Source organism: Sorex fumeus, unplaced genomic scaffold (assembly GCF_029834395.1).
Source record: "Sorex fumeus unplaced genomic scaffold, SorFum_2.1 ptg000072l, whole genome shotgun sequence".
Lineage (NCBI taxonomy): Eukaryota > Metazoa > Chordata > Mammalia > Eulipotyphla > Soricidae > Sorex > Sorex fumeus.
In genome coordinates, this window is record NW_026606129.1 from 665388 (window position 1) to 690633 (window position 25246).

The window sequence follows — 25246 nt, forward strand, 5'->3', positions numbered from 1 at the left end:
ATACTCTACACATACCCCAACAGGCAGGTGCATACATACGCACTCAATACACGTACATGCCTTCACAAATACACGCTCAACACGTCTACACTAATACATACCCCACACATACACGTGCACACACATACATTATATTCACGTGCATACACAATAAACATGTGAACATACACATATGCTCACGTATATACTCATATATATATTCTCACACACATTGTACATATGACACAACTCACACGTGTATACATACTGAACATATAGTCACATAGATGTGTACACATCTGACATAAAACACACATACACCTACCTACACTCAAAGTACCCTCACATACTTGCACATACACGCACATGCACTCACACATACATGCATGCTCACACATATATGCATAGGCTCTCGTACACTTGCACGTATTTACACGTGCACTTATGCACACAAACATGCACTCATACACTTGTATACTTGCGGGCTCGCATACACTCAGGCATAAATGCATATGGATATACATAAGCCATACAGTGCTCACACGTACATTTGCATTGTCAAGACACTTGCACATACACAAAAATGCACGTTCATAAATGTGCACTCACATACATTCTCATACACTTGCACATACATACAGGCACTCGGATACACTCACACCCACACATGCACCCACTCTAACAATCACATATATACACGCACTCGTAACTTTCATACCCCCATACACTCATACAACCAAACACATATTTATACACCATACATGCACACACACTCGCACATTCACTCACATAGGCTCTCATACATCCACACATGCACGCATACTCACACACTCACACATAAATAGATGCACTCAACCAAACATGCACTCATACTCTCATACACGTACATGCACACACACTTCTACACACACATGCACAGGAGTTTCATTATCTCACCTGGAGGAAGCAGGAGGGTGAGCAAGTGTCCCAGGTCAGGGGCAAAAGGATCGCGAAGGCTGGGGTGCAGAACAACCTTGCAGTGACTCACTCCCAGGGAGCCCGACCCGTGCTGTGGGCCCTGGAGTGGCCGTCCAGGTGCTGCGAAGAAGCTAGGCTCCACCCCCACCACTCTGGCCACCAAAGAACTCTCAAGCAGGGAGCCAAGGGGGTCGAGCAGCCTCCCCCAAGCCTGGAGGCTAACTGCAGCCGTGAACAGCCAGGACAGGAAACCCCCACGGCAAAGACGGCAGCTCCCTGGCTCTTCCTCCCACAGCCCTTTGCCCTTTCCCGGCAACACAGGGAGACGCCCGGCAGCCACCACGGCAGCAGCACCTCAGTCCACAAGACGACACGAGGATGTGTGTGGGCATAGCAGATACCGGGCATGCGTGGGAGCAGACACCAGGCATGTGTGTACGTGTGACATGGGGGGAGGCAGACACTGGGTGTGCAGGTGACAAACAGCAGGTGTGCATGTGTGGCAGACACCAAGTGTGTATGTGTGTGTTATGTGTGAGAGGCACTGGACATCTGTGTGTTTGTGTGTGAGAGATACCAGGTATGTGTGTCAGACTGGGGTGAGGGGTAGATTTATGGCAGATACTGGGTGGGGAAGATATGGGGGGGGGGAACAATGGGACGTGTGTGAGTGCGCACAATTGTGTGTGGCTGCACACAATTGTGTGTGGCAGGCAGACACCGGGGGTGTGTGAGCGTGTGTTGCACACTGTGTGGACAGGCATGTGTACACACGACTCCTGGTGTGCAGATGCCAGGCCAGGTGCATGTCTGCTGCTGGGCCACATGAACCCAAGTGCAGGATCCAGCCCCCCGCTGCCCCTCACACTGGCCAGCAGTGACTCATGTGGGCTCCCTCTGGGCTCATGTGCTGGCACCATGGTGGTTCCTGCAAACAGATCCTCCCGGCCCGTGCCTACTGACTCAAAAGCCATGTCCTAGATCAGCCGAGACGCCTGCCATTCAGGAGAGAGAATTCCATGACCCTGAGGTGGCCCAGGAAAGGTCTCTCTTCCCAGAGCAGAGCCCGGTCAGCGGCGGCCAGGCTGTAACTCCAAAGCCCGTGGAACCAGTTCCCCACCCCCCGCCCCCCAGCCCGGCCCCGCAGGACACTGGTGGGGCACGTGGCCCGAGGGAAACCTGCCTATGCCACCATGAGCGAGTCTGACGTGCTGACTGGTTGGGGCCCCACTTCCTTGGCCAGGATCCCTGACCTGGGCCTGACCCAGGCGGTGCCTGGGGGCTCAGATGTGGCTGCAGGCAGGCCCTGGCCATGCTGCACCCCAAACTGGCCAGCAAACTGTCTCTTCAAAAACCAAGGACAGAACCAATTCATCTGAAAGATAATTACTTTAATTTTCTAAGTTTTCACTTAAGCAACATAATAAAGGCAGATTTATGTAACTTGATATGACCTTTTTTACAAAAAAACGTTCCCTCCATACCTAGTCAGTAGATAAAATATTTACAATGAAAAAATAGGCAAGGAAAAGGAAATCTCCATTATTCTGGTTGGTTTCTTCCCAACAGAAAGCGTCCAGAACCCTGTCAGACAGACCTGTGCCTCACGGGCCCTGCCTCACGCCGAGTCAGGAAATTAAATACAAAATGTAAACTCTGCAGGAAAAGAATAGACGTGGTAAGTGCATTCGAATACAAAGGTTCTCACAGAGGTTAATATTTTACAACACTAAAACCCAAAATAAAATGCTCTATTTCTGAGCGGGATGTTTGCTCCATTCAATTTGATTATATTCACAAACCGCGCCTGACGACGTTGAAGACAGCAGCGTGTATCCGTCTCTACGGGGGATGGGGGACAGCCACCGATACGGATCTTGTGACACAGTCATGGCCTCGCCCCACAGGTGCGGGAGCTCACGTGTGGGAGCTGCGCCGGCCACGGGAGCCCACGGACACGCGCAGCCGCGGCTCCCGCGCCCGGTAGTGCTCGTTGAAGTCCAGCCGAAAGCTCAGGAAACGCAGGCTCTCGTCGGGGCTGGTGGTCAGCAGCACCAGGAACTGCTGCACGATGCCCTGGGCGGTGGAGAGTGAGGGCTGAGCCCAGCGGCCGATGGGCGTGCCCTCCTGTCCCGTCCTGTCAGCTCAGCAGCTGGCCCCAGGCTCCCTGCTCCTGCTCAGACGCCCCGTCACACCTGCTCCCTGCGCGGAGCTCGAAGACGCCGCACACTGCGCGTGCGCACGCGCACTCTCACTCTCCCTTGTTCTTACTCTCGCTCTCCTCTCCTCCGCTCTCCTGCCTTTTCTCACTCCGTCTCCCTCTTTTCCTTGCCTCTGGCTCGCTCTCGCGCCCTCAGGCGGGCTCTGGCACACACACTCAGGCGAGGCCTGGGGTGCTGGAGGCTGAGCACTGGACACAGGAAGCTCTGGGCAGGTGCGGCCAAGGCTGAGCCAGGGCAGGAGGGACAGGAGCCGTCGGCCCGCGCAAGGGCACAGGCAGCACAGGCTACGCACCTGGTAGAAGTGAGTTAGGATCCGCAGCTGCGAGCACATCTTGGGGATGGATTCCTGGAACTCGCGGACCCGCTGGTTCTCTTCCTCCTCCTCTGCGGCCGTCACCCCCCACTGGCCCTGCGAGCAGGAAGAGCAGGGGAGCTGTCGGGGCTAAGAGGAGGGCGCCCACGTGCCACCGAGCCTGGACCCGCTTCTGAGGCCATGCAGTGCCGTGCCCCCCAATGGACACAGACCCCAGAGAGCTGCAGCCCCCGCCCCACACAGGGCCATGCCCACCCAGGCACGGGAGGCCGCACTCGCGCACGGCCGAGGGAGAAGCAGCAGAGCGCGCGTGCTCGAGTCAGCCCAGGCTCCCCTCCGTCTTCCGGGCTGGGCAGTACCACACAGGCCCGTCCCAGTCAGGGGCTGCCCAGCTGCTCACGGACACACTCCTGAGCACCCCAGGTGCAGTCAGTGCTGCCTCTGGCTCCTCCATGTCTGCACCAAGCCCCCAGCAAACCCCACTGACCAAGACCCAGGGCACAGCGGGAGGGAGGCCCTGCGCAGGGCCGAGAGTGGCCTCCGGCCGTGCCCAACTGCTGAAGGGACAACGGTGTTCGCTCCCCAGTTTGTGCACGGGGCGGCGCATGTGGTGGCGACATGCAGACGAGACCGAAGGTCTGCACAGCCGGGGACAGCCTCTCGACAGGCCCAGCACACTGCCCCACGTCAGCAGCAGAGCCAAGAGAAAAGCGAGCCTGCACGGCAGCACGGCAGCGGGGCCACAGGCATCCGTGCGTGCGTGCGTGCGTGCGTGCGTGCGAGGGCACACGTATGAGGTGCATGCAGAGGAGGGGATGGGGGCTGTGCGTGTGCATGTGTATAGATGCTACACAAGCATGTTTATGCAGAGTGGGAGTGTCCGTGTAAGCCACACGTGGCGAGTTTCGTGAATGTGCCAGGCGGATGTGGGGACTCTCCGGGGGCGCCTGGGATGTGGGTGCGTGTGTGATGTGTGCCCGTGTTTAACGGAAGTGCATCTGTGTGTGTTGTGGATGTGTCTGTGTGACGTGGCTGAGTCTGTGTGATGTCGATGTGTATGTGTTGTGGGTGTGTCTGTGTGATGTGGTGCACCTGTGGGTATGTGGTGGCCGCTGGGATATGGGTGCATCCGTCACACCATCTCAGGATGAAGGACCACAGAAGCAGGCATTGCCTGGTGGCAGTCAGTGGGCACAGGAGGCTCTGGGGTGTTGCGTCTTTGGGGACAGGACAGTGAGGTGATGTTGGACTCTGACTCCAGAGGTGGGGAGGAGCTGTCCCACCTTTCAGGAAGTTTCCAGCAGAAAGACGCATGTCGGTGTCGTACACCCTACCCCACCCCCGTTACTGTCACACAGCTGACCCCCTACCATAGCTCCTATCCCGTCTCCTGCTCAGAGTTGCCCCCAGCCAGAGCTCTCCCCGTTTCCCATCCCCCCTGGCTGGTACCTCCGTCTCCCGCTGCTTCTTTCTCTCCTCAAACTGTAGGCGCCTCTGCAGCTCCCCGAGGGCGGCCCTGTAGATAGCATCCTGCTTATTCTGAAGCTCGATGATCTGATCGAACACAGCCCGAAGCTGGTTCAGAAGCGTCTGCCGGTGAGAAGAGGTCTTTTCCATTAATGGAGCGCCACACATGCCGCAGTTCCCAACCCAACTCAGACCACCAGGGGGAGCAGGCAGGGCGACTGGGGAGCCCAGCTCCCCGCCCACCTTACCCTGGAGTCTGCGTCCAGCAGGCACCGCGAGATGATGGTGTCCAGGAAGACCTCGTGCGCAGCGATGATGTGGTCCAGGTCCTGGGCCTGCCGCACCTTGTTCCAGAGTTCATCCCAGGAGCACTCCAGCACCTCGAAGGTGATGTAGTACTGCATCTGGTGGATGAAGTGCACCATCTCGGACGCCAGCACGTGGCAATGGTGCAGCACACCGGAGAACTCTGCAAGAGCCAGAGCTGCCTCAGCTCGGGGCCAGCACAGGACACCGGGTCTCCGGGCAGGCCCCTCTAGGTGCAGAAGGGCAGTGGGGAACTGAACTGCTAGAAAAAGTCATGGCCGGCGGCCCAGCTTCCCAGCCAGACATCCGCTTCCCAGCTGTTGGGAGAAAAGGGGCCACTTCCTCAGGAAAAGCTGCCACCTGTCCCTCCAGGTGGACACAGGAACGCAGAGACCCACTGCCAACGCCCTGCTAACTTGCCCTGGCAAGCAACACTGTTACACACAGCGAGCACAGACAGCGAGGTCCCCAGCGGCAGTGGGACGGGAAAGACCCAGCCCGCCCTGAGCAAGGTCTGTCCATCGACTTGAGGTCAAGCTCACTCCAATCTCCGCTGTCCTCCAAAGCCTAGCTCCCATGGCTGCCCAGGAGAGGGGACATGGCCCGTGCGTGGCGGCCGGACAAAAGCCCCTCCTCGGCTGCGGGCGGCATCAGGCCTTGTCCTTCCAGCTTCACGAGACTCACACAGGGGCCATGAGCAGCAGCTGCCCCAAGCAAGGCTCGATGCACTGCATCTCCCGCACCTCGCCGGATGGGCTCCAAGGACGCCACAGACTCCACGGGCCTACCCCAGACCTGTTAGGACATCCTGACACCCCTGCCCCCCACCCCTGGTTCTACATGGTCTGGGCTGTGTCCCTGGCCGGACTCAATCCCACTGCACCTCAGGCTGTGATCAGACGGTGGCTGTGAGGAACAGGGCCTGGGAACTGGTCCCAAGCAAGGACACACATCGAGGCCCCGTCCCTGCCCACCACAGTCATGCTGGCCAGAGCAGACAGCCTTGGGCACTACCGAGCAACCTGTGCTGGGCTGCAGGCAGCACCCAGGGTGCGTCCAGGACTCCAGAAGCAAGCACTAGCTCTGCACATGACCCCGAGCACACATGGCCCTGCCCACCCCCTCCCAGCTCTCCTGTGGACCTAGAAAACACCAAGGGACAGCAGTCAGGTCACACCCTCCGGAACCCTGCGGCAGCAACACCAGAGTCCAGGACCCTCGCCCTAGAGTGTTAGACAACAGTGACCCTCTTACAGATCTACCCCACACTGCAAATACGTCTGCCTGCACACAATGACACGTAGACAGATGGGGCGGAATGAGGCAGAGCCAGACTGGTGCGGAGGTGCAGGGCACCCAGTCTCAGCCCATCCGCTGCAGAAGCGGCTGTAGACTTCCATGACTCTCCACCGCCCTCTAGGGTTCTCTGGAAGAAATGCACGTGACGGAGCTGAGGACACTTCCACCCCATCAGCCCACAAAGAAAACTCTTTCTCCTTAAAGAAAAGGGCTCCACACAGTTCCAAAAGTGGGTGCTGCTAGGCTGAAAGGCTCCATCGCAGCACCCCTGCCCAGCTCTCGAGGCCAGGGACCCAGAACTCCTGCGGGGTCCCCAGCCATGGGCAGTCACCCTCACTGTCTCAGTATCTGCAGAGGGCCCAGGCGAACGAACGCTTCCACACAGGACTTCAGAATCCACACCCAAACGAGCTGGACCACGAGCTGTGTGCTCCTGGAGCTCCTGGCTGTGACTGACACCCCACGGCGCTTCCCTGTCCTGTGAACAGGCCAAGGGGACAGCGGTGCGATAGGAGCGAAGGTGCGACTGCCCTCCCACGTGAGCCTCCTCTGAAAGGAAAGTATGCCTGACCACTGGAGAGGAACCGAGTGGGGCCCAAGGGGCCGGAGCGACAGGACAGTGGGCAGGGCACTAGAATGCATGTGGCCAACCCGGTGTCTATCCCCAGCATCCACAGGGTCCCCCAAACACCGCCAGGCATGATTCCTGAATGCAGAGCCAGGAGTAACCCCTGAGCATTGCTGCTGTGGTGTGACCCAACCTGACACATGTCCTCCAGCTCTCACCAAAGTCCGAGAAGCTGTCCTGGCAAGTGCCTGGCTGGACACACCAGGACAGGCCTAGCCAGCGCCGGCTCACCTGGCATGCCTCGCAGGAGCTTGGCGTTGCACATGTGGCCCTTGCGGATGTCAGTCAGGATGTACTCCATCCGTTTGGCCCTCCAGAGGAAGTTGAATACTCTCAGGTAGTGGCTCATACACTCCCGGGTGAACACCTGGAGGAGAGAGGGGCGGTGAGTGCACGTGGGACGCGGGACCCACCCACGCTAAGGCCACCTGCCCTACAGGAGCAGGAATGACAGGGAGGAATGCCAACATCAGCATATCTCAGTGGTGGTCTTGCACAGAAACGTTCCAGACTACAACCTCCCTCTTCTCCACCACAGAAGAAACGGTATCTCCAAGAATCCTCAGGTCACTGGGCACTTCAGCACCCACAGATGACGCTGCACCACTCTGGCGCGCGGCGTCCCAGGGCGGGGCCCAGCGCCAACACCAGAAGGCCGTCAGCCGCCAGCACACCCGCAAGGGCCTTACCGTGGCAATGGGTCCATCGACGTGGTAGTCCAGGCTGAACACGTCCCATCCGGTGTCCCCTGGGGAAACCTGAACAAAGACAAGCAGCACCACCCTGCTCAGCACCAGGGCACGCGGCAAGGAGGGCAAAGGCGGCAGGGCAGGCGCGCTCTCCTGGGAACTCTCAGTCCTTCCAGAAGCGCACGGCCCTCCTCCTACAGTACAGAAGGGCTATCTTCTAGGGGGCAACCCTAAGTCAGTCCTGGAGGACCCAACGGCTCTGCTGGCAGCGAACAAGCGCTGACGTGTCTGGAACCACCCCTGGGAGGAGTCAGCACAGAGCGGTCCACCCCACTCCCCCCGGCCACCGCGGGAGGGTGAGCCCAGCAGAGGCCAGCGAGGAGAGCAGGGCTCCCCCTCCATCCCCGCAGGCTCTACCTCCAGCAGCCGCACGTCCAGCCTCCGGAGGATCTCGGGGCTGTCAAACTGGGCGTTGGTGGCCCGGACGGCCGTCTCCAGAATCCCAGTCAGGTTGTGCTGGTACAGAGTCGTAGCGGGACGGACGAGCTCTGGCCTTCGGAGGGTTTTAGAAATGAGAGGCGGCAAGACCCTTATTCTTAATGAGCTCCGTAAAAGCTTGCAGAGTGAGTTCCAGTTACAGAATCAAGGAGATAAATGTGATCCCAACAACATGAGAACTCCCGCCCCACAGTCGGGGGAGTGGAATAGCCCTTGCAATCTCAGTCAGCCACACACCCATGTACCACGCGTATTAGCCAATCCCAGCGTGGGAGCACATGGCCTGTGAGCGCTGGGCGAGCATGGAGTGACCCCAGGCTGCCTTGGCAGCAACCCGGCTCCTCGCAGGGACGCAGAAGGTGCCGGCCAGCTCTGAGCCCCAAAGCAGGCCCCGCTGAGCATGTGCTGCTTGTCTGGGTGTGGCAGTGACCAGCCGCTGGCCCCAAGGCAGCTTCCCGCCAGTCGGCCAGGAACAGGGGCTAGGGGCGGGGGGTGCAGGCAGCAGAGAGGCCATTATGCTCTGAGGACTAGCTGTGCGCAGCGGCAGGGCCCAGGGGCCTCGCAAGCCATCATGGCACTCCCTCCTCCCACTGTGCTGACCCCATGAGCCCACAGAACCCTGGGAAAGGAGTCTGCATGGCCGCAATTGTGCAGCCAATAGACAAGTCACCCTGAGCCAAGGGAAGCTCCCGGGTAGGGGTAGCTGCCACCTCCCCAGCAGCCAAGCCCGGCCTGGCGTCACCAACGGGGTGTGACTGGGGCCAGGTCAGTGCTCAGGTCTCTCCTGGTGGCTCCTGAATGCGGGCGGGGCCAGTTTAGCAGGGAACTTCCATGTCCCTTTCTTCCTCCTGCTCCCTCCCCTGCACGAGGCTGCTGCACCCCACCAAAGGGCGCCAGCGAGGCCTCAGCCCACTTACTGCTGGACCCTCTGTCGTACAGAAGAAAACCCGATGTTTCTTTCCAGGAACACACACCCAATATGTGAAACAGGAGGCTTGCCTTTCACACAGGCCGTATTCCCAGGACAGCTCCAAGCTGCCACTCCTGAGCCTCGGGGGCCTCTTCCCCATGCCCTCCCCCAAACCCCCCCCACACACACACGTGAACATAGCCTGTGAGCAGCTGGAGCCCTGTTCTCACACACACACACACACACACACACACACACGCACACGTAAACATACCCCGTGAGCCGTTGGAGCCCTGTTCTCTCTCTCTCACACACACACACACACTTAAACATACCCTGTGAGCTCCTGGGGTCCTGTTCACACACACACACACACACACACACACACACACACATTGTGCTGGTAGCCTGGGAGCCGCTGGGGCCCTGTTCACTCATACTCACATAAACACATACGCACACACTCGTGAACACAGCCTGTGAGCCACTGGGGGCCCTGTTCACACTCACGCACACACGCACGCATTACGTACACACACATGCGCCTGCAGGGCGACCGTGAGGCCCCATGACAGCGGCAGCCTTACTTGAGCAGGTCCATGAGGTGGCGGATGAAGTCCCCCTGGCCCAGGAGCAGGTAGCGCCGCATGGCCTGCATGTGGTCCAGCAGGCTGTACCTCTGGCTCAGCACATCCAGCAGGTGCCGACTCGTCTCGAAGTAGGCGGCGTCGATCTTGCCCTGGAACGTGCTCTCCAGGTCTGTGAACAAGTCGGCAGCTGGGGCAGGGAGAGGTGCACGAATTAGCCTTCAGTGAGGAGAGCGCAGCCTGCACACAGTGTGCAACATACATGCTCTCCCGTGCACTCGCAAACACTCACAAGTGCACTCTCTCCCTCTCTCTCACACACGTACACACCCACAGCCCTGCTCTCCTACAGGGTGCTCAGCACACTGTGCCGAGCAGGGGTGCCAGGAGCTGCCTGGAAAGGAGTCCGAGCACTGGTAGCGGGTGTGGGTAGCCGTGAAGCTGGGTGGGGCAGGTTGCCAGAGTCTCTGACCTTCCAGAAGGATCTGCAGCTCTCTGGCTCAGGAGCAGACATGGCACACGACTGCCACTGGGCCTGCCACTCCCCCACTCTGCCCCCCGGGAGAAAGCTGGGCAAGACCCAGCCTGGCTTCAAGAACTTCAAGGGAACTCAAGACGAGTAGGCCGGTGCCATGGCAGGACAGCAGGTGCCAGTCCAAGTCTCTAAGGATGTCGTCTCTCCCGGACAGCCTTGAGAGCAGCCCACTCTGGCCCATGGGAGAGATTTCTGGAGCTTTCCCCAGCGATTCTCAAACATTCTTCAGCCCTGACTCTGGAGAACCTGAGAGTCATCTCCAAGCCGCACCCCTGCCCCCGCCGCGTTGGGTGGTCACATGGTCCCTCACAGGGGGACAGTGCACTGTGAACCCTGGTCCTGACCATCACTCACAGCAGCTGCAGGGGGCCTGAACCCCAGGAAATCCTCTCAGAGAGTCGCCAAGCCGGCAGCTGTCTCAGACACCTTGGGGAGTAACACTCCAGTGGCCAGCGCAGACCACTGAGAGCCTCCCATGCACTCCTGGGCTTTACCTTGGCCACAACACAGACCGTGCACACAGAGATGACACTGATGTCAGAGTGGCCCCACACGTGTATGTGTCCTGCTCCTGGGTGGAGACTAGCAGGGAAGGAGATGAACTCCCAGCCTCGTCCCTGAGGATGCGCAGGGCATCTGACCACAGATCCCCCCCAGCACAGCAGGAGCATCGCAAATCCCTTGGGGTCGTGAGAATAGGAGCCCTGTGCCAGGACTGACACTGAAAACCCAAACAAGGCGGGGCAGGGGCCTGCCGGGGGCCTGCCGGGGGCCAGTCCGGGTGGCAGAATTGCCCTGACAGACCAACAGCAATCGACGGGGTGGGCAGAAGCCAGCCCCCGCCCCATGACGCTTACCGTCCTGGGGAGATTCTGCAGCCCTGCTCACGGCCATCATCTTCGTGGGAGGCGTCTGGTCATGGCAGACCTGATGCAGGAAGTTGATGGACTTTCCAATCAGAAGTACCTGCAAGGAAAGGCCCTGGTCACTGTCCCCAGACCTGCAGTTCCACCCACACTGCAGAGCCGTCACTATCCCCAGACCCAGGACTCCCCAGCGCCCACACTGCAGAACCAGTTTCAGGGACCTGAGAGAGAGCACTTGTTTTGCTGACCAGGGTTAGTCCTCAGCACCACAGAGCTTCCCAAGCCCCACCAGGATTGACCCCCGAACAGTCAGGAGTGAGTCCTGAGCACTAAAGGTATGACCACCCCCAACCACAAAAAAAGAGAGTTCCACGGGATAGAAGAATCTTCTGTTAAGGTATGACCAAAAAACACAAAACTAAGATATACATTACCCTTACCAGAAATGAATTAACACTACCAAACTACTATATTCGTGAGCAGAAGCCAAGTGACAAGGACAGGGGAAAGTACCCAGGGTCCCTATGAACTGAGGAGCGGGACCAGAGAGAATAGTCGGGAGGGTGCTCGACCTGCAAACGGCTGGCCTGGGTCCCATGCCCAGCATCCCATATGGTCCTGGCCAGGAGGAAGTCCTGAGCATCACGAGGTGTGGCTCAGTAACCAAAACTAAAACAAAATTTAAAAACCCACGAGAGAAACTGAGGAGTGAAACACTGATACCCTGACTGGGTGGGCCGCACAAACGCAGCAGTTCTGCCCAGCAGCAGGCCTCACCTTCCGAGACTGGTCCATGGTGATGAAGGAGGGGATCATGGACTTCCTCAGCGTATACTTGTCATGCCACAGCCGGTCCGCCTTGACCGTGGGGTCTGACGCTACAAAGAACTGAAAGAACCCGGTGTCTGCGCGGGTCGAGGCTCACAGCACTCCACAGGGCCTTCACTCGTTCCCAGGCCTCCTGGGAAAGGCGTCTAGACCCAACCCTATTCTGACCTCAACTGCAGTATGGGGCCCCTGCCGCAGGAGCGAGAAGCAGGACACACACGAACAGAGCGAGGCTCAGGAGACCAGCACCCAGCCAGGATGGCGTGGCTTCTCCCACCTGTTGGTTCCGACGGCAGGCCCCAGCTACCCTGCCCTAGTAACCACATGCACACAGCGCTGCAGTTTCCTCCAGAAAGCCCAGCTGGGCCACACTGCGCCCGGCCAGAGGGTAGCATCCCCTCTGCTCCCCGGTACCTCGTGGTAGGCATCCTCCAGCTCCCCATCATAGATCCAGCGGTACAGGAAGCTCAGCACAGGGTGCGACACCAGGCTGAGGATGTGTCGGACCAGGGAGCGCATGGACGGGTCCCCCGTCTTCGTGTAGGCGTGCACGGCTGAGGCCAGTTCCCCGCCCTTCCGGCCTAGGGGTGGTACCACAGTCCTCACTCACAGCAGGGCACACCATCCAGCTTCCCCTGCCCGACTGCCCCCAGTCCATCTCCTGCCCCTCTGCCTTGCACCCCTGCCCTCCTTTTGTCATGGCTGACTGGGGGCTGGCTGACCTCGGCAGTGGTCCACCAGGGCCGCCAGGGTCTTCAGCCTCGTCTTTGGGTCATACGTCCAGACTAGGAGGCGCCGGAGGGTCAAACTGCTCTCAAGGCCCAGATTCACGCCCTGATCGTCCTCCAACTGCAGCTGGGAGACAGGGACCAGGGACAGGCCAGCTGACATGAGTGGACACAGCACGGCAATGCCCTTAGCCAGAGTGCAGTGCTCACTCGCCACTGCCTGCTGCCGTGTCTGCACACCCCACCCGCCCCAGCAGGAACCTTCCAGGGCACAGCACTTCCTCCAAGCGTCCGGCTGAGGGCAAGTGAGGCCCACCGACAAGCCAAGCAGACCTGACAGCAGCACTACCTGGTCCATCTCCGCCTCACAGACACACGGCAGGAGGAAGGTCACGACCACGCAGCCCCAGGGCCCCACAAACACATGGTCCCACGAGCCCACAACCCTGTAGCCCCAAGGGCAGCACCTACCTGGGAATGCAGGACAGAGAGGAGCCGGTAGTACTCCTGGAGTTCCTGGTGCAAGGCAGCACAGAAGCTCTGTGGAGAGGGAGAGGTATGGGACCCCGCAGCCCGGGACATGCCCACTGGCCTCACCCCTGATCCATGACCACACATTGCGCCTACTGGGAAGGGCTGCCTGAAAAGACAGCCCAGCGGCCGCCGGGAACAAAGCAAAGCTTCATCTTGTGAGTCTATGCGCATTCGTTCCAACGACCTTTCAAGCGGTTCTCTCCTAACACTCTGTTACAAAGCAGCTTCAGGGGTCAAGCAGTATGAGGGAGGCACCCGACTCGCAGGCACCGATCCCAGTTCAGTCTCTGGCAAGCACTGCCAGGGACCACTCGTGAGCACAGAGCCAAGAGTAGGCTTCCTCAAGTCCCACTGGGTGTAGACCCCTGCCACCCTGCCCCCCCACTCCCCCCCACACCTCCCAAGGTCAGAGAGGATGTGAGTGAAGGAGGTCAGAGACAGGACGAGCCAGGAATGTAGGGGCCGGTCAACCAGGACGGGAGCGCAGGGGCCGGGGAGACGGGACGGGATAGGACAGGAGAACAGGGGCTCACTTGCGTGTGAGCCAAGCCAATTCACGGCGCCAGAGTCCAGAGCATCAGCTTACATAACCCAGACCACCGATCGCCAGTCTGATCCTGGACTGGATCACCCACACCCAAGTGGCGGAGGGTGGCCTGGGCACTCTGGGTCATGCAGGGCACAGGCAGCCCCAGCCCACTCTCCCCAGAGAAGCTCCAACAGGGAAGAAGCTGCACCCCTGCTGAGCAAGGAAAGCCCTGGCCCAGCCCTGCCACGTCTGCCTGTCCTTTTTTGTTCACAGCCACAGACACCATCAATGCTGCTTCACTCTCAAGAACCCTCGGGGGCACCATTTCTGAGCCAGGACAACGCTCAGAGCACTGGAGCACAAGCCACACCTGGCCAACCAGTCCGAAGGAGCGGTCGAGGCCCCGCTGGTCCGTGTACCGCCGGACCTTGTTGTGCAGCCAGCCCAGCTCAGCGAGTCGCACGGTCGTGTCCCTCAGGGACTTGCTCAGGGTCGCCTGCGGAGAGACCGGCGGAGAGCTGCAGTCACACTCGGCCTTCATGAGTCTGACTGGACCCCAGCCCACCCGCACCCAGGGTCTCCCACAAAACAGCCAAGTCAGAAATGTGCAGGGCTGTAGGAAAGAAGATTCTGGAAGAGGGCAGCAGGGGCAAACAAAGGGGCGTGGCTGGAGCCAAGGACATAGGAAGAGGGCAGGGCCTCCCCACAGATCGGCCGGGCCGGGCTGCACCTTGCCCTCCACCCGGTAGCCGTCCTCAGAGCTGCTCATCTTCACGTGCTTGCCATCGATGCCCTGGAAGACGTACAGGATGTCCCTGACCAGCGCAGCCTCGCACACCTCCGCAGTGCCTGCGGACACAGCAGGAAGAAGGCTGCCGTCGGTAGGGAAGCAGAAAGACGCAAAGGGAGAGAGGGGCCCGAGGAAAGATGCTCCGGCACTTAGGAGGCTGCACTGGGCCACACAGCAATGACATCCCAGCCACGGCCCTGGAACAGAGCCAACACTCCAGGAAGACACTTAGAACTTAGGACCAGCCCCAAACAGGACAGCAAACCCACACCCAACAGTAGGCAGGGTTGGGAGACACTGTCGGGAGCCAGGGGTGCTCAGTGGACCAGGCAGTTGAGGACAGACATGCAGGACATAGGACAGGGCAGGACACGGGACGGGGCAGGACACAGGACAGGCAAGGACAGAATGCAGCGTGGAGGCAGGACACGGCGCAGGGGCAGGTACGTAAAGGTCAGGTGACAGAGAGACAGTTCTAGGACCCTTCAGGTCAGACTCATGCCATGCTCAAGCGGCCCCCCACTCACCACCCGCATCCCCGTCTCTCCTCGGCCTCGCCACAGTGCGCGCGGCAGAGCAGGGGGTTCCCTTGGAGGAAGCGGTCTGGGAGGAAGGTGGGTTCGCAGTCAAGGTCCACGCGAGCCGTGAGCCCAGCTGCTGGCGAAGGCAGTCCCCGACGCCCGGGGCCTGCTGCGTCTGTCTGCGGGGAAAAGAGCCATGACTGCCCGGAGCCAGCCCCCTGCCTCTCCTGCCCTGACGGACCCCAGCACACGCGCGCACATGCGCACGCACACACACACACACACACACACACACACACACACACACACCACCCATCTTGGCCGGCCCCGATAGGGGAGCACCCACACCCCTGCAGGCCCGAGCTCCTGGCAGACCAGCCCCACATCCACACCCTGAACACAGAAACACCCATGGAGTAACACAGACGGTGACTCCTGGGGCCGCGTGTGGAGGCTGCTGGTGTCCATGCGGTGCCCTAAGCAAAAACGGGACCGTAGGTGGCAGGAGAGGTCGCCCCGGGCTCAGGCTCCCAGGGACCAAGGGTCCCGTCCCTGCCTGTAAGCCCCAACTCTGACAGCCAGGACAGCGACCAGAGACACGGTGGGAACAGGGGCAGAGCCCAGGGGGACAGTGCCCCCATCAGCTCCAGGGTCAGCTGCCACCCGGTGGGGGGGGTGTCTGAACTGAGGCCCCACCCTGAGGTGCCACCCTCAGCATGAAGCCTGGAACAGAGGGCAGGGGAAGCTGTTCATGGGTTGCTGTCCTGACCCAGCAGGAATCTGTTCGTCTTCTCTCTCTCTCTCTCTCTCTCTCTCTCTCTCTCCCTCCCTCCCTCTCTCTCTCACACACACACACACACACGCACGCATGCATACGCACAAACACCAACTTCCCCAAGGGAACCGGGGTGGGCCTGTAGGAATCTAGCACACACTCACACATACACACACTCACGCTCACACGCGCACACACAGCTGCTTCCCGAGAGCAGGGCCCTGCAGGGGTCTGTGCAGGTGAGCACACTCACACACACACGCACGCCTGCTTCCCCGGGGCAGCCCGAGCGGCCAGGCCGCGGCGTACACGCTGCTGCTGCTGATGCCGCTGCTGCCCAGGCTGCCCGAGCTGGGCACCGACTGCGTGCCACGGTCCTGGTAGTTGAGTGGGAGCGTCTGCGGCCGAGCACAGTAATAGGGCGTAGAGTGGGCATCTCTCGGCAACGCTTGAGCAAACAGGGAGGCATAACTGGAGACCTGGGCAGATGACAGAAACACGGATGAGAGTGGGCGCCCCCCTGGGTCTCTGTGCAGGGGCAAAGGATGGAGACAGGGATGAGAGCGGGCACTCCCCTGGGGTCTCCGTGCAAGGACAAAGGACAACACGGATGAGCGCAGGCGCCCCCCTGACCTGAAGTCTTGTGCAGGGGCAGAGGATGGAGACCCAGATGAGAGCAGACACTCCCCTGGGGTCCCCTACGGGGGCAGAGGATGGTGACGCGGAGCACACAGGTTGAGCCGGGCGTCCCCGTGACTCCGGAGAACTCTCGGTAGACAGGCCCTCCCTCGCTCGCTCGCTCGCTCTCTCACCTTATTTGGCGGCTTGCGTGGGTCTTCACTAAGGCTCAGCAAGAGGTAGAGGGTCGACCAGACATTCCTCAGAACTCCCTGCGGAGAGAGGACATGAAGAGGCCACCCTTCCCTGGGAGACCTGGCTCCTCTGCCATCAACGCAGCTCCAAAACAACCGCACCACAGCCGGCAGAAACGCACCGTGGAACCCAGGGTCTTGCGCAGAAAGGGTGGCCTGCGACCAGCAGCCAACCCGACCCGCAGGCCCCGCCCCACCAGCCCGCAGGCCCACCTGGGAGTGGAGCTTCCGGTGCAGGTCCGAGAACAAGGCAGCATCCCCGTCTCTGCGCTGGCGGATCACTACAAAGCAGAGGGACAGTGTGGGGACACACCCGCTGCACGGCCAAGCTCCGCGGCAGTCCCAGACCAGAGAGGACGCACAGCAGACCAGAGACCGCCCAGCAGGCTCTCCGACGGCGCAGGCCGCGAGACCCAGAGGATGGCGGGCAGCAGGCGGGGCCACGGTGCTGTGTGCCTGGCACAGAGAAGGGCGCGCCGAGGGCTCAGATCCCCGCCAACCACTCTGAGCGGCTCAGGGACACACAACACAGCTCTTTCTCCCGGAGGGCAGCACGGCTCCATTACTGCCCGGGGTGCAGTCCCCACACTGCAACCAGAGCAGGCGCCTCAGTCCTGTGGAGGGCCAGGGGGCAGGGGGTGCTGGCCAGCAGCCACAGTCCTCCATTGCACACGATCTTACTACACAGAGCTCCTGCACCTCCTCCCTCAGACACTGAGGGCTACTCCGCGCCTCCTCCCTCAGACACTGAAGGCTGCTGCACCTCCTCCCTCAGACACTGAGGGCTGCTGCGCCTCCTCCCTCAGACACTGAGGGCTGCTCTGCGCCTCCTCCCTCAGACACTGAGGGCTGCTGCACCTCCTCCCTCAGACACTGAGGGCTGCTCTGTGCCTCCTCCCTCAGACACTGAGGGCTGCTCTGTGCCTCCTCCCTCAGACACTGAGGGCTGTTCTGTGCCTCCTCCCTCAGACACTGAGGGCTACTCTGCGCCTCCTCCCTCAGACACTGAGGGCTACTCTGCGCCTCCTCCCTCAGACACTGAGGGCTACTCTGTGCCTCCTCCCTCAGACACTGAGGGCTGTTCTGTGCCTCCTCCCTCAGACACTGAGGGCTACTCCGCGCCTCCTCCCTCAGACACTGAGGGCTGCTGCGCCTCCTCCCTCAGACACTGAGGGCTGCTCTGTGCCTCCTCCCTCAGACACTGAGGGCTGCTGCACCTCCTCCCTCAGACACTGAGGGCTGCTCTGTGCCTCCTCCCTCAGACACTGAGGGCTGCTGCACCTCCTCCCTCAGACACTGAGGGCTGTTCTGTGCCTCCTCCCTCAGACACTGAGGGCTGCTCTGTGCCTCCTCCCTCAGACACTGAGGGCTACTCCGCGCCTCCTCCCTCAGACACTGAGGGCTGCTGCGCCTCCTCCCTCAGACACTGAGGGCTGCTCTGTGCCTCCTCCCTCAGACACTGAGGGCTGCTGCACCTCCTCCCTCAGACACTGAGGGCTGCTCTGTGCCTCCTCCCTCAGACACTGAGGGCTGCTGCACCTCCTCCCTCAGACACTGAGGGCTGTTCTGTGCCTCCTCCCTCAGACACTGAGGGCTGCTCTGTGCCTCCTCCCTCAGACACTGAGGGCTGCTGCACCTCCTCCCTCAGACACTGAGGGCTGTTCTGTGCCTCCTCCCTCAGACACTGAGGGCTGCTGCACCTCCTCCCTCAGACACTGAGGGCTGTTCTGTGCCTCCTCCCTCAGACACTGAGGGCTACTCCGCGCCTCCTCCCTCAGACACTGAGGGCTGCTGCGCCTCCTCCCTCAGACACTGAGGGCTGCTCTGTGCCTCCTCCCTCAGACACTGAGGGCTGCTGCACCTCCTCCCTCAGACACTGAGGGCTGCTCTGTGCCTCCTCCCTCAGACACTGAGGGCTGCTGCACCTCCTCCCTCAGACACTGAGGGCTGTTCTGTGCCTCCTCCCTCAGACACTGAGGGCTGCTCTGTGCCTCCTCCCTCAGACACTGAGGGCTGCTGCACCTCCTCCCTCAGACACTGAGGGCTGTTCTGTGCCTCCTCCCTCAGACACTGAGGGCTGCTGCACCTCCTCCCTCAGACACTGAGGGCTGTTCTGTGCCTCCTCCCTCAGACACTGAGGGCTGCTCTGTGCCTCCTCCCTCAGACACTGAGGGCTGCTGCACCTCCTCCCTCAGACACTGAGGGCTGCTCTGTGCCTCCTCCCTCAGACACTGAGGGCTGCTGCACCTCCTCCCTCAGACACTGAGGGCTGTTCTGTGCCTCCTCCCTCAGACACTGAGGGCTGCTCTGTGCCTCCTCCCTCAGACACTGAGGGCTGCTGCACCTCCTCCCTCAGACACTGAGGGCTGTTCTGTGCCTCCTCCCTCAGACACTGAGGGCTGCTGCACCTCCTCCCTCAGACACTGAGGGCTGTTCTGTGCCTCCTCCCTCAGACACTGAGGGCTGTTCTGTGCCTCCTCCCTCAGACACTGAGGGCTGCTCTGTGCCTCCTCCCTCAGACACTGAGGGCTGCTGCACCTCCTCCCTCAGACACTGAGGGCTGTTCTGTGCCTCCTCCCTCAGACACTGAGGGCTGCTCTGTGCCTCCTCCCTCAGACACTGAGGGCTGCTGCACCTCCTCCCTCAGACACTGAGGGCTGTTCTGTGCCTCCTCCCTCAGACACTGAGGGCTACTCCGCGCCTCCTCCCTCAGACACTGAGGGCTGCTCTGTGCCTCCTCCCTCAGACACTGAGGGCTGTTCTGTGCCTCCTCCCTCAGACACTGAGGGCTGTTCTGTGCCTCCTCCCTCAGACACTGAGGGCTACTCTGTGCCTCCTCCCTCAGACACTGAGGGCTGCTGCGCCTCCTCCCTCAGACACTGAGGGCTGCTCTGTGCCTCCTCCCTCAGACACTGAGGGCTGCTGCGCCTCCTCCCTCAGACACTGAGGGCTGTTCTGTGCCTCCTCCCTCAGACACTGAGGGCTACTCCGCGCCTCCTCCCTCAGACACTGAGGGCTGTTCTGTGCCTCCTCCCTCAGACACTGAGGGCTGCTCTGTGCCTCCTCCCTCAGACACTGAGGGCTACTCCGCGCCTCCTCCCTCAGACACTGAGGGCTGCTCTGCGCCTCCTCCCTCAGACACTGAGGGCTGTTCTGTGCCTCCTCCCTCAGACACTGAGGGCTGTTCTGTGCCTCCTCCCTCAGACACTGAGGGCTACTCCGCGCCTCCTCCCTCAGACACTGAGGGCTACTCCGCGCCTCCTCCCTCAGACACTGAGGGCTGCTCTGTGCCTCCTCCCTCAGACACTGAGGGCTGTTCTGTGCCTCCTCCCTCAGACACTGAGGGCTACTCTGTGCCTCCTCCCTCAGACACTGAGGGCTGCTGCGCCTCCTCCCTCAGACACTGAGGGCTGCTCTGTGCCTCCTCCCTCAGACACTGAGGGCTACTCTGTGCCTCCTCCCTCAGACACTGAGGGCTGCTGCGCCTCCTCCCTCAGACACTGAGGGCTGCTCTGCGCCTCCTCCCTCAGACACTGAGGGCTGCTGCGCCTCCTCCCTCAGACACTGAGGGCTACTCTGCGCCTCCTCCCTCAGACACTGAGGGCTGCTCTGCGCCTCCTCCCTCAGACATCGAGCGCTGGGAGAACAGCTGGAGAACTGGGACTGAGTCCATTTCCAGTCCACGGTCCAGGACTGGCCTCCGCTGTACTCTACAGTGTGGAAGCTGAGAAAGAAGCCGCCACTCGGCTATCTGAAACTGAAGGCCGGCAGGATGCTAACGGTCTGTCTCACAGAAGCAACAGAAACATTTTCCACATACACAACAATGTGCACGTGCAGAACTGTGACAGCTGACACAGCACACAGCTAGACAGCTCAGTTGACGCTGGGGTGTCTCTGAAGAGTGCAGAAGGCTCAAACAGAGTGACCCTGTTCAAAGAGTCAGAAAAGGGCGACGACTGCGATTGTCCTCAGGGCCCATTTCTTGTTGAATCGCCTACTGAGACGATTTCATAGTCGTCCTGCTTTTGGGTTCGTGACTCTTCACGGACGGTGGCAATTTTGGGGGCCTCGTTCCTGAATCTCTGCATGAAGTATGATTTTTAAGAGCAGCTCATGTGTTTTCAAGGCTGCTCTTCATCAGACTGAACATGGCCAGCTCCTCCTCAACTATGGCTGCACCCGAGTGGACCCTGGCTTTGTCCAGAGACCTCCCCCTCAGTGACGAGCCACAGAGGTCTCACAGGCCAAGGCTCGGCTAGGACTCGCTTGGTCTGGATATACACAGACGTGGGTCTGACACGCAAGTTCGGGAAACGGTTTACTTTCCTAACGTGACCTTTGTGCTTTTTGGTTTCTACTGTGACTAGTTTTTGTTTGGGGGACACACCAGTTGTGCTCAGGGTTTAATCCTGGCTCTGCGCTCGGGACCACTCCCGGCATCGCTCCTGGCAGAGGTCATGGGGCCAGGTGGGTGCCAGGGATCGAACCCCGGTCAGGCGCGTGCAAGGCCTGCACTCCACCCTCTCTGGACCAGTTGGTCTGTTAACTCATCACTTCTCCGCTGTTGTGCCAGCGTCAGGAATAAATTCAAATTGCCACGAGGCAAAGAGAAGGCACACGACGGTGACACAGCAAAAGGGCAAAGGAACTCCAGGCCCTGGGAGCCCCCGGGCCCCTCGCGGCCGTGGGGCGCTGCCGCGAGGGGCGCCCAGAGATACGCACGCTCCTTCTTGATCTTCTCGGCCACCAGGAACTCGTCTCTTTCCACGGTGGGGGCGAAGTTGCTGCCGATCACGCGCACGGCGTACTGGAACTGCTGGGCCACGTCGGCTGCAAGACAGGGGGACGCCGCTCAGCCGCCGCACGGGAGGGCAGCGAGCCAGCCAGGGAGACTGAGTCCGAGACAGGGAGACGGAGACCGGGCGAGAGGGACCGAGTCAGAGACTGCGTGAGAGCGCGAGAGAGACTACGTCAGAGACAGCGAGACAGAAACGGTTGAGGGAGACCGAGTCCGAGACAGGGAGACAGAGACAGTGCGAGAGAGAGACCGAGTCAGAGACTGAGTGAGACCGTGTGAGAGAGACTACATCAGAGACAGTGAGACAGAGACAGTTGAGAGAGACTGAGTCCGAGACAGGGAGACAGTGACAGTGCGAGAGACTGCGTCAGAGACATTGAGTGAGACAGTGTGAGAGACTGAGTCAGAGACTGAGTGAGACCGTGAGAGACTATGTCAGAGACAGTGAGAAAGAGACAGTTGAGAGAGACTGCGTCAGAGACAGGGAGACAGAGACAGTGCGAGAGAGAGACTGAGTCAGAGACTGAGTGAGACAGTGCGAGAGAGACTTCGTCAGAGACAGCGAGACGGAGACAGTTGAGAGAGACTGAGTCCGAGCCAGGGAGACAGAGACAGTGCGAGAGACTGCGTCAGAGACATTGAGTGAGACCGTGTGAGAGAGACTATGTCAGAGACAGTGAGACAGAGACAGTTGAGAGAGGCTGAGTCCGAGCCAGGGAGACAGAGACAGTGCGAGAGATTGCGTCAGAGACATTGAGTGAGACAGTGTGAGAGACTGAGTCAGAGACTGAGTGAGACCGTGAGAGACTATGTCAGAGACAGTGAGAAAGAGACAGTTGAGAGAGACTGCGTCAGAGACAGGGAGACAGAGACAGTGCGAGAGAGAGACTGAGTCAGAGACTGAGTGAGACAGTGCGAGAGAGACTTCGTCAGAGACAGCGAGACGGAGACAGTTGAGAGAGACTGAGTCCGAGCCAGGGAGACAGAGACAGTGCGAGAGACTGCGTCAGAGACATTGAGTGAGACCGTGTGAGAGAGACCACGTCAGAGACAGTGAGACAGAGACAGTTGAGAGAGGCTGAGTCCGAGACAGGGAGACAGAGACAGTGCGAGAGAGACTTCGTCAGAGACAGCGAGACGGAAACAGTTGAGAGAGACTGAGTCCGAGAAAGTGAGACAGAGACAGTGCAAGAGAATGCGTCAGAGACATTGAGTGAGACCGTGTGAGAGAGACTACGTCAGAGACAGAGAGACAGAGACAGTTGAGAGAGACCGAGTCCGAGCCAGGGAGACAGAGACAGTGCGAGAGAGAGACTGAGTCAGAGACTGAGACAGTGCGAGAGAGACTTCGTCAGAGACAGCGAGACGGAGACAGCTGAGAGAGACTGAGTCCGAGAAAGTGAGACAGAGACAGTGCGAGAGACTGCGTCAGAGACATTGAGTGAGACCGTGTGAGAGAGACTACGTCAGAGACAGTGAGACAGAGACAGTTGAGAGAGACCGAGTCCGAGCCAGGGAGACAGAGACAGTGCGAGAGACTGCGTCAGAGACATTGAGTGAGACCGTGTGAGAGAGACCACGTCAGAGACAGTGAGACAGAGACAGTTGAGAGAGACCGAGTCCGAGCCAGGGAGACAGAGACAGTGCGAGAGACTGCGTCAGAGACACTGAGGCGCTGAGAAGGACCGAGTGAGACAGTACGCGACTGTCAGAGGCAGTGGAGGGAGACAGCGACAGCGACCCCAGAGAGCGTCCGAGGCAGTCAGAGACGGCGAGGGGGACACTGAGACGAGTGACACGGCGACAGCGACGCAGAGGGCGAGACAGCGCGCGCGAGCGAGCGGCGGCGAGGCGGGGAGTCCGGGAGCGGCCGCGCGAGAGCCCGCGCGCGGGAGAGCGCGAGGGGGCCCGAGAAGCCCGGGACGGCGCGCCGGGAGCGCGCGGGGCCGAGTGCGCGTGCGCGGGAGAGCGCGCGCGGGGCGGGGGTCGGAGGGCGGCGACGCCGGCGTCCGCGCCCCGCGGGGAGGCCCCGGCCCCGCCCGGCCCGCCCGCGGCCCCGGGGCGCCCCGGAGCCGGCGCGGCCTCGTCCGCCCCCGGGGCCGCCGCCGGCCGGAGCGCCCGACCCCGCGGCCCGCGCCCCGCGCGCTACCTTCGCTCCGGCCCAGGATGCGGCAGCACAGGCTCTGCAGCAGCACGTTGGGCGACTTGTGGTCGGGGGTCGCCATGCTCGCCCGGCGCGCGGCCCGCCCGCTACGGCCGCGCCGGCCTCGCCGGCCCCCGCGCCGCCATTTTGACGGAACCGCCAAAGCGGGGCCGCTCCCACAAGCCCCCGCGGCCCGCCCTCGACTTCCCGCGGACGCTCCCGCGAGGCGCCGCGGCCCCGCCCACGGCGCCCCAGCCGCCGCTCCCACAACGCCCCGCGGCCTCTCCCACAATGCCCCGCGCCCCGCCGCCCCGCCCACAGAGACTCGCGGCCCCACCCACAGCGGCCCGAGGCCCCGCCCGCCGAAGCCCCGCCCACAGCCACCCGCGGCCCCGCCCACTGAGATCGCAGGCCCCGCCCACTGAGATCGCAGGCCCCGCCCACCGCGCCTCGCGTCAGGGCCAGGCCCGCTGGCGCCCAGGACGCCTCTGCGGAGCGCCCGCGGCAGCTGTCCAGGGCCGGACCGCAGCGGAGGCGGCCCGAGCGGGTGGCGGCCCAGTAGGACGCCACCCCCAGCCTGAGCGCGGGTCCCCAGGAGGATGCTCGGCCGAGGCCCTCCCCTGGGGCCAGCCCCGCCCGTTGCGGGAGGAGGACTTGGCTGGCGGGTGGGTGCTCGCCCCGCAGATTCCGCAGATCCGCCGTCCGCCCCCAGGCGCCTCCCCGGAGGGGCGCCCCCTGCAGTGCAACAGGCCCGGGCTCCTCTCACTGCCCGCCCCACTGCGGGGAAGGCTGTGGTCGCGTCACTCTCAGGCTGGACCGCGTCACCCCTGGCCCTGCTGGGCAGCGGAGTCCCGTGCCAGGCAGCTCAGGGGGAGAAGCCCAGATCCACAGGATCACCAGAGGTTCGCTCCCCCAACACTGGATGATTCTAGAATTGATACCTCGTGCAGCTGGTCCGTGTTACCGGCTTGTAGTGCTGCTCGTGTTAGGCTCATCATTGTTTGCAGAGACGGCCCTGAGGCCTGGTGTCTAGCTGGGCCGAGGACCAGACAGCAGCCTGCACCCAGGGTCAGGCACCAGGGATAGGCCAGAGTCGGAGGCGAAAACTCATGCAGACACCGGCCTCCTTGAGCTGCTGGGTGGCTTACGTGGGGTCTGAGGAGGAGAGCAGAGCGCTGCGGTCAGACACAGATTCCGCCCGTTCAGAGCAGGAGCCCGTCAGTTGGACGTTCTGGCCTACGGGTCTGCATTCCCAAACCTTATAGCCCAGATCACCGGATCTGACAGGCGATTCCCACGTCCCATAGTACAGAGAAGAGGACACTTGCCTATAGCCAACCTGGGTTAGATCCCCAACGCTCCATGTGCCCCCCTGACCCCATCAGCAGTGATTCCCATGTGCAGAGCCAGGATTGAGCCCTGAGCACCACTGGGTGTGGCAAAGCACGCAGCACACACACACAACCATC

The 25246-nt window shown here is 61.2% G+C and overlaps 1 protein-coding gene across 2 annotated transcripts; it reads right to left on the reverse strand.

The window, feature by feature from the left end:
• Positions 1-2310: 2310 nt before the first annotated feature.
• On the reverse strand, positions 2311-23970 carry TUBGCP3 (tubulin gamma complex component 3). 2 transcript variants are annotated; one of them, XM_056129799.1, is made up of 21 exons: positions 23784-23970; positions 21559-21666; positions 17047-17114; positions 16774-16851; positions 16271-16440; positions 15193-15365; positions 14606-14724; positions 14246-14371; positions 13284-13352; positions 12807-12939; positions 12499-12665; positions 12034-12144; positions 11248-11356; positions 9856-10045; positions 8278-8413; positions 7861-7929; positions 7403-7538; positions 5187-5407; positions 4921-5061; positions 3451-3567; positions 2311-3012 (listed from the first exon to the last, which is right to left on the reverse strand). In XM_056129799.1, exons 1-21 carry the CDS (start codon positions 23857-23859, stop codon positions 2854-2856), a joined length of 2676 nt encoding a protein of 891 aa, XP_055985774.1. In that variant the 5' UTR covers positions 23860-23970; the 3' UTR covers positions 2311-2853. The 2 variants fall into 2 exon arrangements, with proteins under 2 accessions (XP_055985774.1, XP_055985773.1); XM_056129798.1 differs by having other exon boundaries at positions 15193-15361; positions 16219-16440.
• Between the last annotated feature and the right edge of the window lie 1276 nt (positions 23971-25246).